General features: G+C 30.2%; 2 protein-coding genes across 2 annotated transcripts in view; one reads left to right on the top strand and one right to left on the bottom strand.

Annotated features, from left to right (window-relative positions):
* Window positions 1-6,364, top strand: part of LOC111615293 — a 30,402-nt gene extending 24,038 nt beyond the window's left edge. Inside the window, exon 11 of the mRNA XM_023356713.1 lies at window positions 6,262-6,364. Coding sequence (XP_023212481.1) covers window positions 6,262-6,266 — 5 coding nt within the window. The 3' untranslated portion in view covers window positions 6,267-6,364. The remainder of the gene's footprint in view (window positions 1-6,261) is intronic.
* A 6,373-nt stretch (window positions 6,365-12,737) lies between these two features.
* Window positions 12,738-14,018, bottom strand: LOC111615292. The gene is made up of 5 exons (XM_023356712.1): window positions 13,900-14,018; window positions 13,802-13,830; window positions 13,653-13,724; window positions 13,059-13,116; window positions 12,738-12,980 (listed from the first exon to the last, which is right to left on the bottom strand). The coding sequence occupies exons 1-5, from the start codon at window positions 13,971-13,973 to the stop codon at window positions 12,821-12,823; spliced, it is 393 nt and encodes a 130-aa protein (XP_023212480.1). The 5' UTR covers window positions 13,974-14,018; the 3' UTR covers window positions 12,738-12,820.
* Between the last annotated feature and the right edge of the window lie 497 nt (window positions 14,019-14,515).

Below are 14,515 nucleotides of genomic sequence, written 5' to 3'. Positions count from 1 at the left end.
TATACGACCTTAATCCGTTCCCGATGTTTGGACTTATACCGAATTGGACGTATACCAAACCAACCTTTCCCATAAGAAGTAATGTAAAAATGATTAATCCGTTCTCGTGTAAAAAAAATAACTGGCTTTAAACACCTCGCTTTGCTGGCTAGTTCCTGCTTGATTTTTCGTGAGATCAGCGTGTATCTTTTTAGCTTTCTCGCAAATAATTGCTTCAGATACGCTGTCTCCAGCACTGTTTTTCAGTTATCCAAAGCAAAAGCAATTTCTCGACATGATCTAATGTCTTCGATCTCTGTTTAAAAATTGATTTAACCCCTTTCGCAACGTTAGCAGATTTAATAATATCTTTATTTTTCGCGATTGTCCATATCGTCGTTCTCAGAATACGGTAGGCAACAGTTAAAATCTCGAACACGCGTGCCACCTTCGTATTTCTCAACAATCTCTTTTATCAGTTCCATTGTAATTCTAGTCATTTTTTTAGTTTTCTGTCGCTTTTCATTTGTCTTTTTGTGATTCATGATTAATAAAAATAATAAAATTTTACTTACGAATTAAAATCAGAAGAAATTTAACAAAGTTATAAACCGTTGCACCGCGAACGTCTTGTCTGGTCTAGTACACCGATAGTGCTACTTGTTCATTGATGGCGCGTATAATTGAATTATGTCGTATACCGAGCAAAATTTGTTTCGTCCAAACAGGACGTATTCCGAATTGGACGTATTCTGAAGCAGACGTATACCGAGGTACCACTGTAAATCCATGGGGCTGATGTCAGGTGCTTTGGTGGGTGTGTTCTCTGTAGNGGCGCGTATAATTGAATTATGTCGTATACCGAGCAAAATTTGTTTCGTCCAAACAGGACGTATTCCGAATTGGACGTATTCTGAAGCAGACGTATACCGAGGTACCACTGTAAATCCATGGGGCTGATGTCAGGTGCTTTGGTGGGTGTGTTCTCTGTAGAAATATGGTTTGGTCCACCTTCAGCCTTCAACTTCTGGAGATAAGCGGTTGTATATCTATCTGTGTGACTAGACGCTTTGTCATGGTGAAGAGTCACTTTGGCTTCTGCGGGATACAGCTTTGGAATCTCACATTCCAAATATGATTCAAAATGTTCTCCATATAGCGTTAACTTTCATAATTTTTGGCACTCTGATAAGAGGAAGTGTTTCTGGTTCGTCATTCCTCCAACAATCATAAATCCTCCAGGCCATCTTTCGTGATATTTGACAAGTCATTCTTCTGGCACTTTCTGTCCAGGCTGCACATACAGAATTTTTCGAGTTTCATTGCAGTAATCAAGTTATATATACGCTTCATCTAGGGTGGCCATGTACTCGCTTTTTTCTCTAGCCAGATGTCATAAAGCTTTTTGCGCTAGTCTTTTGGTTCTGTTTGTATGCAAATGTTAGGTGATGTGCGGATGCTTTTTTCTTGGTAGCTGCTTGCAGTCTTCATGTATATTGGTGTTAACTGTGAATTGAGATATACCCAGACGTTTTGCTATGGTCCTCTAGTTAGGTGGATTTTCTTTTCTAATAACTTTTAAACTTTCCTTATCTTCTCCTTACTTCGAGGTTTGTGAGCACTTGGAAATATTGGGTGTAACTCACCAGAAGCATTTGCTTGTTGCTTTTTCGTTTTGTTACCAATAACTCTGATAACTGTAGACTGGGAAACTTCAATTTCATTTTTCTTGAGAGCTTTTACGACAGCGCAGCATAAAATGACCTTCGGAAAGAAGTTTGATGCACAAGTCAATTTCGCTCGCAACTGCTGCCTGCATTTTTAGAACAATCAAATTCAAACATTTTTAGAATGCAAAGAACAGCAGCATCTACCAGTTTTCAAAATTTGATTTATATTCGACAAGTATAACAAAAGATATCATGAATTTGATTCATAATTAGCAAATCACCCTCTATATCATGGATTTGGTTCACACATTAGAGAATATTTTTTTATACCGGGGTCTTTATTTTTTTATATCTTAATTTCGATGTACATGTTATTTAGTAAGGTTTGTTTTTAAAAATAAAAAATAATTTACATAATTTGACAAAAATGTAACTTGAATTTTACAACAAATTCAAGTTTTATCAAGACAACTACTAGCGTAACTACCGGAACGAGTGGGATGATCGGATCACCTAAGCCAAGCCCCTAAGCTCCGATGTAAACAAATTTGGTGAATTCGGTGTTCAACGACATATCTACAGTGTTATTTTTTAATACCCTATTACAGCGCTGTCCAACTGGCGGCCCGCGGGCCGTATACGGCCCGCCAAATAATTTTTACGGCCCGCGAGTACATTTTACTATGAATAAATTTATGTTACTAAATTATTATTATTAATAAAATTATTTTACTACCGTGTTTCCCCGAAAATAAGACGGTGTCTTATATTAATTTAATTTTTGCTCTGAAAAATGCGCTAGGTCTTATTTTCAGGGAATGTCGTATTTTTCCAGGAAGAAGAATTCACATTTATTATTAAACAAAAAAATTCCCAAGTCGAACTTAGACGAGAGTGACGTATATCCGGTGTGTCGAACTGTCGCCTTTTTATAGCGTCAACATCGGACTCGCTGACCAATTAGTGCTTACTGAACCGTAGCACTATGCAAATGTCATGTGGTTTATCAACCTTCTTGGCCCCCGAAATGTTTGGTGAAGAAAATATGGCCCGCGGGCTATGATAAGTTGGACAGCGCTGCCCTATTATATTACTATCCTACGCAATTGGGTTACTATATTGCGCAGCCTCCTGCTCCCGTTGATGTAGTTACGCCTCTCAAAACAACGTATGTAAATAATTATAAACCAGAGGGACTAATTATTAAAAATCACAGATATTAATAGGTTTTCATAATATGATCAAATCATTTTATTAACTTCAAAAGCTGTTTTTATGGTTGTGGCAAAAGTTTATGTTAACCTACTTCCTAGTGCTACGGAATCTGACTCTTAAGTCAGCAAACCATGTTTCTGCAACTGCTGATATTACACTGGACAACAATGATTTTGTTTCAGGCTCAAAATTAGCATATTCTTATGTATTTTCATCTGCTGAATTCAAAAATCACTATAAAAATGACCGATTAGCTCTTGCTTTGGAGTAGCAGTTCCCAACCAGTGATCTGCGGACAACCAGTGGTCCGGAAGAGCTAAAATATGGTCCGCGAAAGATTTAAAACTTTTATTCTTTTTAAATCTCTTATATAAACTAAAAGAAAACTATACTGGGAACCAGATATAAACAACGGAATAGGATATAGAATGGAACCGAATGCATATTTTTTAGCATTATTTATATTGTTTGTTATATATGAAAATATGCTGATTTTATTTCATCCTAATCGTTGCTTCACCTTACAAATTTAATATAATCATACAATACTTTCTTTAAATTAAGAAGAAGCAAAAACATTATAAAACAAAGAAAGTCTCTAATTTGTTAAACATTTTGTAAAAAAGTTCGTCGGGTTACATAGGGTGATTTGCTAATTGTGACTCACTTTTCCCTTAGTTTCTTTCACGAAGCACCTGTCGATGAATTGTTTTTGTCTGCTCGATATGTTGTTCATCTCATTTGCTCACAGCATGAGATGGAGAACAAGTTTTGACTGATATCTATGACCACTTCTGTTGAATTACTTTCCAAATACCATCTAATTTTGTAGCCTTACGAGGAAAGAGACGTTACATCAGGAAGCCGAATCCAAATACAGTGGAACCTCGGTATACGACCTTAATCCGTTCCCGATGTTTGGACTTATACCGAATTGGACGTATACCAAACCAACCTTTCCCATAAGAAGTAATGTAAAAATGATTAATCCGTTCTCGTGTAAAAAAAATAACTGGCTTTAAACACCTCGCTTTGCTGGCTAGTTCCTGCTTGATTTTTCGTGAGATCAGCGTGTATCTTTTTAGCTTTCTCGCAAATAATTGCTTCAGATACGCTGTCTCCAGCACTGTTTTTCAGTTATCCAAAGCNATATGGTCCGCGAAAGATTTAAAACTTTTATTCATTTTAAATTATAATTTAAAATGATTGACGTAATCTAAATAATACAAAATATATGAGAAAGGTTTTATAGTAAAATTTGTAAACAAAATGTTTCATTACAAAATAGTGCATCTTCAATTATTTCAAATTTTTGTTGGCTTTTTTTCTGTAAAACTCCTCAGATCAGCATATAATAAAACTCCACTCTATTATAGAATATATATTTATGCAAACATGACAGCCCTCCTTGACTCAATCAATTATGCTGAGCACAAGTGGAAAATATGTGGCGATCTAAAAGTCATCACTGTACTCTTAGGAATGCAACTGGGGTACACTAAATACTGTTACTTTTTATGTGGGACAGTAGGGATAGGAAATCACATTACATTCAAGCGGACTGGCCTGCAAGAAATCTTGACTCTACTGAGAAAAATATCGTTGCCGAGCCTCTCGTGGACCCAAAAGATGTTTTTCTTCCACCCCTTCATATCAAACTGGGTTTAATGAAAACTTTTGTCAAAGGCATGAACCAGAAAAGACAGGCATTTAAGTATTTAAGAGACAAATTTCCTAGATTGAGTAATGCAAAGGTTAAGGAAAATATTTTTGTTGGGCCACAAATTCGAAAACTTGTAAAGCATCCCGCGTTTGACCAAGTTTTGGAGGGAAAAGAAAAGGAAGCTTGGGAAGCCTTAAAGGGAGTTATTCATTGATTCTTAGGCAACAAAAGAGACGATAACTACACTCAGTTGGTGAAAAAATATCATCAACTAGGATGCAACATGTCCGTCAAAATCCATTTTCTCCATTCCCATCTAGACTTTTTCCCTCCTAGTTGTGGAGCTGTCAGTGATGAACATGGGGAAAGATTCCACCAGGATATTTCTGTATTGGAACAAAAATATCAGGGCCATTGGAATAAAGCAATGCTTGCGGATTATTGTTGGTCTGTGTGTAGGGATGCACCAGAACTCACAAGAGGCAAGCCAAAAGAAAACGATCTCATGAAGTCACCACATGATTCTCTTTATACCGAACCACCTGCCAGGTATTCTTCTATTAATTTAGAACTCTTAGAATGTTACTGTAATTTAAAAAAAAATTCAAAACCACTTTCAATGTTGTTAGCATATGTAATTAAAATGTATCGTTATTTCTTATGCTGTTAAAATCACCTATTGTATACCACAGAAACTAGAGCTAATAAAAATTTTTCTTTGTTATATTCAATTTTCTCATCCCAAAATTAGTAAGATTTCACTCATGAAATAAAGGAAACATTCAAAAACATTTGTTTTGTTGTCCAGTGTTATAAACACGGAGAATTATCGGATGCTCCACACTAGTTGCATGTATTTTTCTTTAGTGAATGAGTACGGGTATAATAAAATTCTAATAAGTATATTCAGAAAATCCATTAAAATAATTCAAGTAAAACGATTTTCGATGCATTTTACTGGTTTTTATGTTAATTATAAATGGTTGCATAAGCGTCAAAGTAATCATCTGCAACTACTTAAGTGGAGCAAAAATTCAAGGTTAGCTGTTGAACACAACTTCCTGTAAAAGAAAACTGCGCTATATACTAATTATTTAATATGAAAACTTCAGTAAAATTCAGAATAAGTCAGGTTTGAATAAAATTATTCATTTGCTGTTGCAAGTGTTTAGTCTTATTTTTTAATAATTGTTTTATAAATTAAACTATAAATATAAATTTCAATAAAAATATTTATCTATTTTTAGATTCTTTATCTATGAAATTCAATTTAATATTGTTTGTGTAAACACGTAAATCGTTTATTCTTTCTTAATAACGTGGTTAACGGTTTACACTTCATTACTTCAGACTTAAATTTTTTACAATAAACTATTCACAAGCCTAGAATATAATAAACTAAATTGTTGAAGTAATAATTATATAATCAAACCAAAGCTTAATCAAATTAAAGTTAAATCAACTTTTGATCATAAGTACGATATACAGAAACGTTTATTGTAATAAGATATAAAAGAAATAGAGATATTTTAAACGAATATCAAAAATGGAATTACTTGTTTATAGTTCAATTCTTAGACATTCATTAAAATATTCTTTACTTATTATCAAATGATTATCATAAATCGACAAAACAATCAAGCTTTTTCTATCGAAATCTAATTTATGAAATAAAAATTAAAATTATGCATCATTTGAAACGTTTATTTTGAATGAAATACTTTTTCTTTTCAGATTAAATGAAAATAAATACAATAATTTAAAATAAAGAGTAAACTTGAAGAATGAAGCACGCTTTTGCAAGTCATTTAATACTGTACTAATTGTAATCATTATTAAATATTAAGCGTTGTAGGATTTGTATTTGTGTTTTATTATTTTGTAAGTAAATGAAACTGTTAAAATTTGACAAATCTTAAGATTAGTAATAAATTTACTTTGAAGCAATTTGGTTTGAATATAACCAAAATATTTTTTTTTTGTTAAATTAAAAAAAATGTAACCGGAATATTGTACTTGAATCATGAAATCTTAACAGCTTCTCATTTTTCGAGAAATAAAATGATATAACATTACATATATGATATTAATCAAAGTTTTATCAGAGAAATACCAACAATTACATTATTTGTAATGTGCTAATCTTCAAACAATATCAATATTATCTAACGATAGAAATATTAAATATTACAGTACACGTTTGCTAATTTGGCTTCTTATTTTTCCGACATTCCCACTATGATCTAATTTCGTTTGTTAGTCATTTCACACTTTTTAAAAATTTTTGTTTGCTCGTATTTCATTTCTGTGTACACTATCTGCATGTCAGCGAGCTGTATTATTGCCCGTTTGCCTCGAAAAAAAAACGGTACCAAAGGATAACAGGTTAACGTCATTCATTGCGTTCAGCAACGCCGCTACTAGGGTATCTCGTTCCTTTGTGAAAATCCTATTTTGTCTCTTGTGAATTAGTGCAAATATACTGTGAATTTATATTTCTTTTATCACCATCTAAATTCTTTTGAATTGCATTTATATGGCATGATCGTCTTTATATACTAGTCTATATTCCTCCTGGACGATAAATTAGCCACCAATGCCAATTTGTACATGATTGATAGTGCAATACTATAAACTAGTGTTTAATAACTTGTATTCCGCGAGAGTGCCATAGGTGTAAAGTGAAAATATTATTAAACTTTTTTTAAAATTTTGAATACGCTTTTATTTTTAAAAGTTCACTTATCTTTCATCTTTTTACCGCCGGCCGAACGAAGGAGTAGGAGGATTAACTGAAATACAGACTGTTGGAAAATTTATGACATCAGCAAACCTCCTCACAAAAGTCGCGTGCATCAATGCATATGCCTGGGTACCAACTCTTTGATGCTTTAATAAACGTTACGGCTTATCAGTTTAAAATTCGATACTATCTCTTTACGCATTCGTTCAAAGTCTTTTTATAGTATACTAACTTGATATACCCGGCTTTATAAAAGTACCCGTCGCAGTAATTGTTACACTTGGCGTTATTAATCATAAGTTTCAAAATATATGTGGTAAAACCATTTTAATTAGGAAAATTATCAGAATGCCTATAAACTATGTGAGAAGAATGTAGCGAGTTTATAGAAAAATTATTAGAATTAGTTTATGGTAACGAGACACGTGGGCGATCTGCCAAGGATGATGACTTCCGGGAGGTCATTTTAAGGGTAACTAGCCCCTATTTAGGCAAGGACTATATACTACAAGGATAGCCAGATCCCTATTCTACAATGTTAGCCAGGAATGGCAAGTTAGTGACGTCAGCACGTGTCCTGGTCTCTCTGTTTACATAGAGCAGGGTGTGCACGTGTTTAGTTTTCGCTTTTAATATTCGTCCAATTTTGTGATTAACGAAGTGATTTATTTTAATATTTCTGTAATTGTTTTATTTGACTAAGTTTTTTATAAGGTAAGATGATTTAAATATAAGTCATTAAATATTTAAAGCTATATTTTTATGTTAGGTGAAGAACAAAATGCTGAGTACTAGGTGTGCTGTGTATGGTTGCAATAATAACCTTCTTTTTTCAAATTGGAAGCAACCTGTTTACATCGGGTTTGATCAAAAAATGACAAGAGAAATACTTTTAAAATTAATAGCAGAACTTTATTTACTATCGTATAATGTAGTAGCTTGCGTCAGTGACTGTAGTTGCAGTAACATAAGTTTATGGAAAGAATTGAATGTGAATATCAATGAAACGTTTATTATGAATCAATTATTATTATCAATGAAACGTATATTAGAGATATAAATATGTGGTTCGACATTTTTAATAGCTATGCACCAAAAGGTTCTGTTCCAAGCAAAAATGGATATGGTGTAGACTTGGAATTACAAGAAGAACATTTAAATAAAATGATAAAAATAATCTCAACAATGAGAGCAAGTGGAAAAAATGCCCTCCAAATTTTCCAGAAAGGAATGATAATCTCAATGAAATCGCTAATTGATCTTTTTCAAGATATGAAATCGACTTTTGATATAAAATACATCTGCACTTAAATCAAGATTGTCTGGAAAATTTTTTTTTTCAAATTAGAAGCCGGGGTCCTAATGAACATCCAAGCCCATTAAATGCTATATATAGGATTAGATTGATTATTTTAGGTAAGAATCCTGGTATTTTAGAGTCAAAAGTAAATACTACAGATCGAAGACAAGAGGAATATATTATACCCAAAGTTTTAGAGAAAGCACATGTAGAAGTATCAAGTGAAAATACAGACCAATATACTGAATGTAAAACTACTTTTTCTTCAAATAAATCTTCAGGAAACTCTACATGCAATCTAGACTTTAACACAATCTCTGAAGAAACTTCCTACGATGCTCTCGAGTATATAGCAGGATATTTTGCCTATAAATATAAAGAAAAATACCCAAACTTAATTAATTCCACTAACAAAATTAAAAATCATTACAACTATAGCATTCCGTCATGGGTGCAACATTTATCTTATGGAGGGCTTATTAAACCTACTGATGAATGGCTAGCAAAAATTATAGAATGGAATAAATATTTCGAAATATATCACGATGAATCGTATAAAAAAGGCCCCGGAGTTGTACAGAATTAGTCAGTGGAAACAGTTTTACCTTTTACTTTAATAAAAGATTTTTGTAAATTAAGAACTATAATAAGAATTAATTATAGAAATCTTAAACAAGAAAACTATAAAATATTGAAAAGAATGCCTTCTGAAAATGGTGATTGTCGAAAAAAAATTAAAAAGTTAAGTAAGATAATCACATATTAAAAAGTATAGCTCATTAATTTGTTAAATAAATATTAGACAAAAGACTTGTAAATTTATTGACGTACAGTACACTTATTAAATCCGAAAATTCTACAGTAGTTTACATTTAGTAGTAATTTAATAATTAATTAAGAAATGATTTAATATTTTATCGTATTTTGTTATTTGAAAGGTCTGTCATGTTGAAGTAGAGGACTTGCTGTGACGTCACATAGATCCAAGGTCATGCTAACAAATATACGGGATCTGGCTATCCTTGTAGTTTAAAGTCCTTGCTATTTAGGCGTTACAAACGTGGAGAAGACCCGGAAAATTTCACATGACCAGCCCGTCCTGGCGAGGCGCGAACCGGTGACAGAACTCCCAATATTCAGGAACTGAACCGCTTGGTCACTGGTGGGCCGTACGATTTGTGATATACCAGTACTGTACAATATTAAGTACTTGAGTTTTTTGTTCATAATTATAAATTATAAATGCTCAATTCAAAATTATAAATTATTAATAAAAAATAAAAATAAATTAAGTTTATGGATAGACATCTTGCTTAAAACTGAAATTTTCCATACTGTAGGATTATGAGATGGAATTATGAATAAAATAAAACATAAAGAGACTTAAAATTTGATATTCTCTCACCGAGAGAAGTGCTATAATTATTATTATTAATTGAACGTTCTGTAATATGCGTAAGTATATAGCCAAAAAAAAAAAAAATTATTGTTTGCATTAATTTTAAATTCATTACTCACATGACATACGCAACCATAATATTGTCTGGATAACATTACCTCGTATTTTGGAAAGAGGAGTTGGAGAAAAGACAGGGTTCAAGACTAACATCTCCTCTCTCTCACAGCCGATTATAGAAGGAGATGACTTAATATTTGCTAGGGGAAACTATTCGACACGTTTTTCTTTAATCAGTGAAATTTTAAAATTCAGTACATATTTGAAATTAGAACACAATCTTTAAAATGACTGGCTACTTTTGCTATTTTAGAACTACTTTAAGCGTTGAGGAAAGCCTAACATAAAAGCTAAAAATTTAAATACACATATACATTAAATAAATTTTGGTCGTTTTATGGAGTATACACAATTTCTAAACATTTATTATTTTCTAAACAAATTACTACATATTAACTCATTATTATCTATTTGCCTTATTGTCTTATAACTATTTCACTTTTAACTAATAATTTCGAACAAAGCATTTATAATTTATGATTACGTACAGAAAACACAAGTAGACTACTTGTATTGTACCAGTACATCATAAATCGTACTGTTTAATTAAACTTTGTCTATGACGATATTTTAAACCACACTCACTACATTCCATTTTATTTAACGTATAAGGAGTTCAACAACGTGACGGTACGATGAACAAACGATAAACGTGGTATTTTACTCTTCGAATCGGGCGAAAAGGCTGACGTTGCAAATGAAAAAAGTCAGTCATTTATAAGTAATCTAACATTTATTTTTATTTTTAACTAATACAAATTACGAATAAAGCATTCGTAATTTGTAACTATGACCAGAAAATATCACAAATCGAGTCCTGCCATTGGCGCTGTTCGCCGTAGAAACATAATTTAGAGCTGTTGCTCGCTCAGGGACTAGACGCGTATGCGGAAAAATAGCGGAAATGACTGAATTGTCCGCTGGAGGCCCTTCGAACGTTTCTGCTTTGCTACGATGTGAAAACAGTAGGAGAAATTTTATTTTTTAGTCACTTAATCATTTATTTTTAGTCATTTATTCATTAGCATTTATTAATTAATAAATTTAATTGTTAGCATTTAATCGTTAAAATATTTAGTTATTTAGTCATTTAGATTTTACTCATTTAGTTATTAGCAAACACGCCAACGTGCTTTGTTTCAATGTGCAGTTCCAGATATTGTCGTGAAAAGGAATAAAAGACACTTTCTAAGAGTGCCAGAAAAATCATTTGGAACACTGTAGAATATTCATTCCACACGAAGATAAGGAACTAACCACAAAAGCTCCTATATGTGACAAGAATTTTGAGAATCAATTCTTAATAAAATCATTCAGTGACACAATCGATGGCCAATTAGTGCAGATTGCACATGATAGATTAGCACTGACTCTGGATGTTTTTTCATCTAAATTCCCCAGTTGTTCATCCTATCTAATCATTAAAGCGTCCCGAAGGCGATGATGTCCACCAGAGAGAAAAGCTTACCTGAGAAATAAACTTTTTTCTTCAAGAAGAAAAAAGTAGATCTCAGGTAAGGAGTACAACATGTGTTTTACAATAATGAATGCACATGTTATGTTTACATTTGAATTTTGAATTTTTTGTTTTTAAGGTACAGTACTTTTCCTAAATATGTTAAAAGCAATGATCAACTGCCTAGTACTTGTAATGACAGAAGTACGACAACGTATACAAACTCATATTAACGTATACAGTTTATATACGTAAAACAGATAAACAGTTTATTAGTAAAACAAAATTAAAAGATATAAAACATTTTCAAGTTTTTCTTAACTACACCTATGCTAAAGTCATGGCTTTGATTATTTTTGTCAATTTTAATAATTTTTTTTGTCTATTGTTTATTTTTTATTAATTCTTTAAAACGTTAACAAAATGTAAAAATTCATAAATATATATTAAAAACTATTTTTTACAATGTTTTACAAAAGCTTTCTATGAAATAAAAATTATATTTCAAAAATGTAAATAATAATTTATAGATGTTAATCCTAATACAGATTGTATTAAAACTTTTATTATGAAGTTTATGCAAACACATGCCATATAAAACCTAAAAAAATTGTTTTTAATGCAATTTTTCACTTCAGCTATGAGCACCTAAATTTAATCAACTAATTTAAATAATAAAATTTGCATAAGGTTATAGAATATTCAATAAATTTATTATATATAAATTTTAAAAATATTATATCACTGATAACGTTTATTCCTGCACATAATGTCTTTTTTATCATGTTTTTATACCATATGAAAATCATTATATATTTAAATATTAATATCTTGTCAATTATTTAATGAATTTGAAATGGTTTTACATAGAATATATATAATATAATAATAAATTTTAAAAAAATTTTCACATTTTATTCATAGTCAAATGACATTGCTTTTCTAAGTAAATTTCATTTTAATCAATATGTATGATTGTATAAAGCATTTAATTATTACTTGTACATAAATATTCTTATATAAAACAAACAAAAAAAATAATTTTATTCATTTTCATACTGTGACAAAGTAGAATTGTTTAATATTTTAAGTTATTTTTAATAAATATCGAAAATATAACACATACAAAAAATTATCAATAAGAATGAAAGACATACAATCGGTTATTTCTTAGTTCAAACTTTTTATATACAGTATTTTTAGAATTGATAGTATTTATATAATAAATTTTGTTATTTTTTCTTCTTATAATTATTATAATATTTTCTATCTTCAAATTTATTTTTCTGAGTTTTTTCTCATCTTATTAGCCAGAAAGCACGAACCTGGGGCTTCATCAAGTAAAATCCAATTCGTTTCATTTAGATGGCAGGTGTAATGCTTTTTGTTTGAACCATCCTCAAATTGGAAATTTCGAAAGCAAGTAGAAGTGCACATCCTACAAACAGTTTTAAGTTAAATTTAGAAATATACTTTTAAAAATAACGTGTTAGATAATTATATATTATATACTTACATAGTTAAGTTTACAATATCACAGTTAGTGTAACTATACTCTGGAGCTTTTACACAATCTAAATAAATTAAATATAGGAAAAATATAATTAAGTAAAATGTAATTTAAGTTATTACTTCAAATAGAATTTTTATTTATAAAAAGTGCTAATAATTCTAAAGTTATATAGAATTTACAGAGTGAATTGCAGAAAACAGTAAATTACATTAATTTGTCTTTTTCTTATCCATTAACTTATATTTAATTGATTATTAATTCTGTCCGTAAAAAATATATACAGTATAATTAAATTTTTATAAATTAACTATAAATTATTTCTTATAAGTATAATTGCATTTAAGAACGTTTAATTCTGTACCTGTAATTAGTTAAATTTAAATATATAAAATTCTTTAAAACAATAAATATTTTGAATTGTTATGGAGAATAATAAAATAATTCAACGAAAAATACGGTATAGAGTATGTTTAAATAAACATTTTCATATTTTAATTTAACATATTAAATTTATATACTATAAATAGTAAATATATTTATAACTATTATTAATTAATTTACACTTAATTTTAAGGAAGTTTAATTAGAATAATTTACCTAATATCTCCTCTATGTATTGTTCTGTTGTATCTGTTTCATTTTTTTCATTTGGTTTGGATAGTTTAATTGCTATAATTAAATATATATATATAGAATTTTGTATCTTTGATTACTAAGTAATTAAATTATATGGAAGGTAAACTTACAAAGTTTTTCCGAATCATTTAATTTGATACTGAAATAAAATTTATTTTAATTTCATTTTTTATACTTAATTAATTTAGTATATTTTAAATTTACTTACTCTGTAGGAACAGGTGATAGATAACATACGTTTACAAAGGAGAAAAAGAAAATTAAAATTTTAAGCACTACCATAATTCTAGCTTTTTACAACTTAACTACTGTTATCAAAGTGAGTAAAGTCAATAATGTTTTGTTGTTTTAAATTTACTGATATTAAAATGCAAAATCATTTCTTTTCCAACACGCCATATCATACATTATTATCATTATTTTTTCTTCAAGTTTTGTTTTGACAGCTAAGCAGTTTTTAATATTTTAATCACGTGTTATGATTAACAAAATAAGATGAATTTATATAATAACCTGAATAGTTTTTTAAATAAACTTAATTTTTTTTTCATTTAAAATACTAGGACAAGGGTAAAAAATGAGTCAATTGTCTGAGATTCTTCCAAGCAATTGTTAAATCCTTCTTGTAAAGCTGGAATGTTTACTCATCGTCATTCAATTAGCTTTAAGATAGTGGTTTAAAAACAAATAAGCGATTTTTTGACTTTATAAAGGTTTATTTTACGGTATTTCATTCACCAATTACAAATTGTGAGAATGTCATAACCTCGAAAACCTTAGACCGGAATCTCCAAAAATGTAAAATATCAAATATATATTTGTGT

Source organism: Centruroides sculpturatus, unplaced genomic scaffold (assembly GCF_000671375.1).
Source record: "Centruroides sculpturatus isolate CEXI.00-Female unplaced genomic scaffold, Cexi_2.0 scaffold2154, whole genome shotgun sequence".
Classification (NCBI taxonomy): domain Eukaryota; kingdom Metazoa; phylum Arthropoda; class Arachnida; order Scorpiones; family Buthidae; genus Centruroides; species Centruroides sculpturatus.
The sequence above is the reverse complement of the archived record's forward strand: the minus strand, read 5'-3'. Positions and strand labels throughout refer to the sequence as shown.

Excerpts from the sequence above, each read along its gene's own strand:
- LOC111615292 (XM_023356712.1), bottom strand. The coding sequence starts at position 13,973 with ATGGTAGTGCTTAAAATTTTAATTTTCTTTTTCTCCTTTGTAAACGTA. Across the intron at positions 13,725-13,801 it reads AAATGATTCGGAAAAACTTT|CAATTAAACTATCCAAACCA; the intron begins GTAAGTTTACCT and ends ATTTAATTATAG. Across the intron at positions 12,981-13,058 it reads GATATTGTAAACTTAACTAT|GATGTGCACTTCTACTTGCT; the intron begins GTAAGTATATAA and ends AACTGTTTGTAG.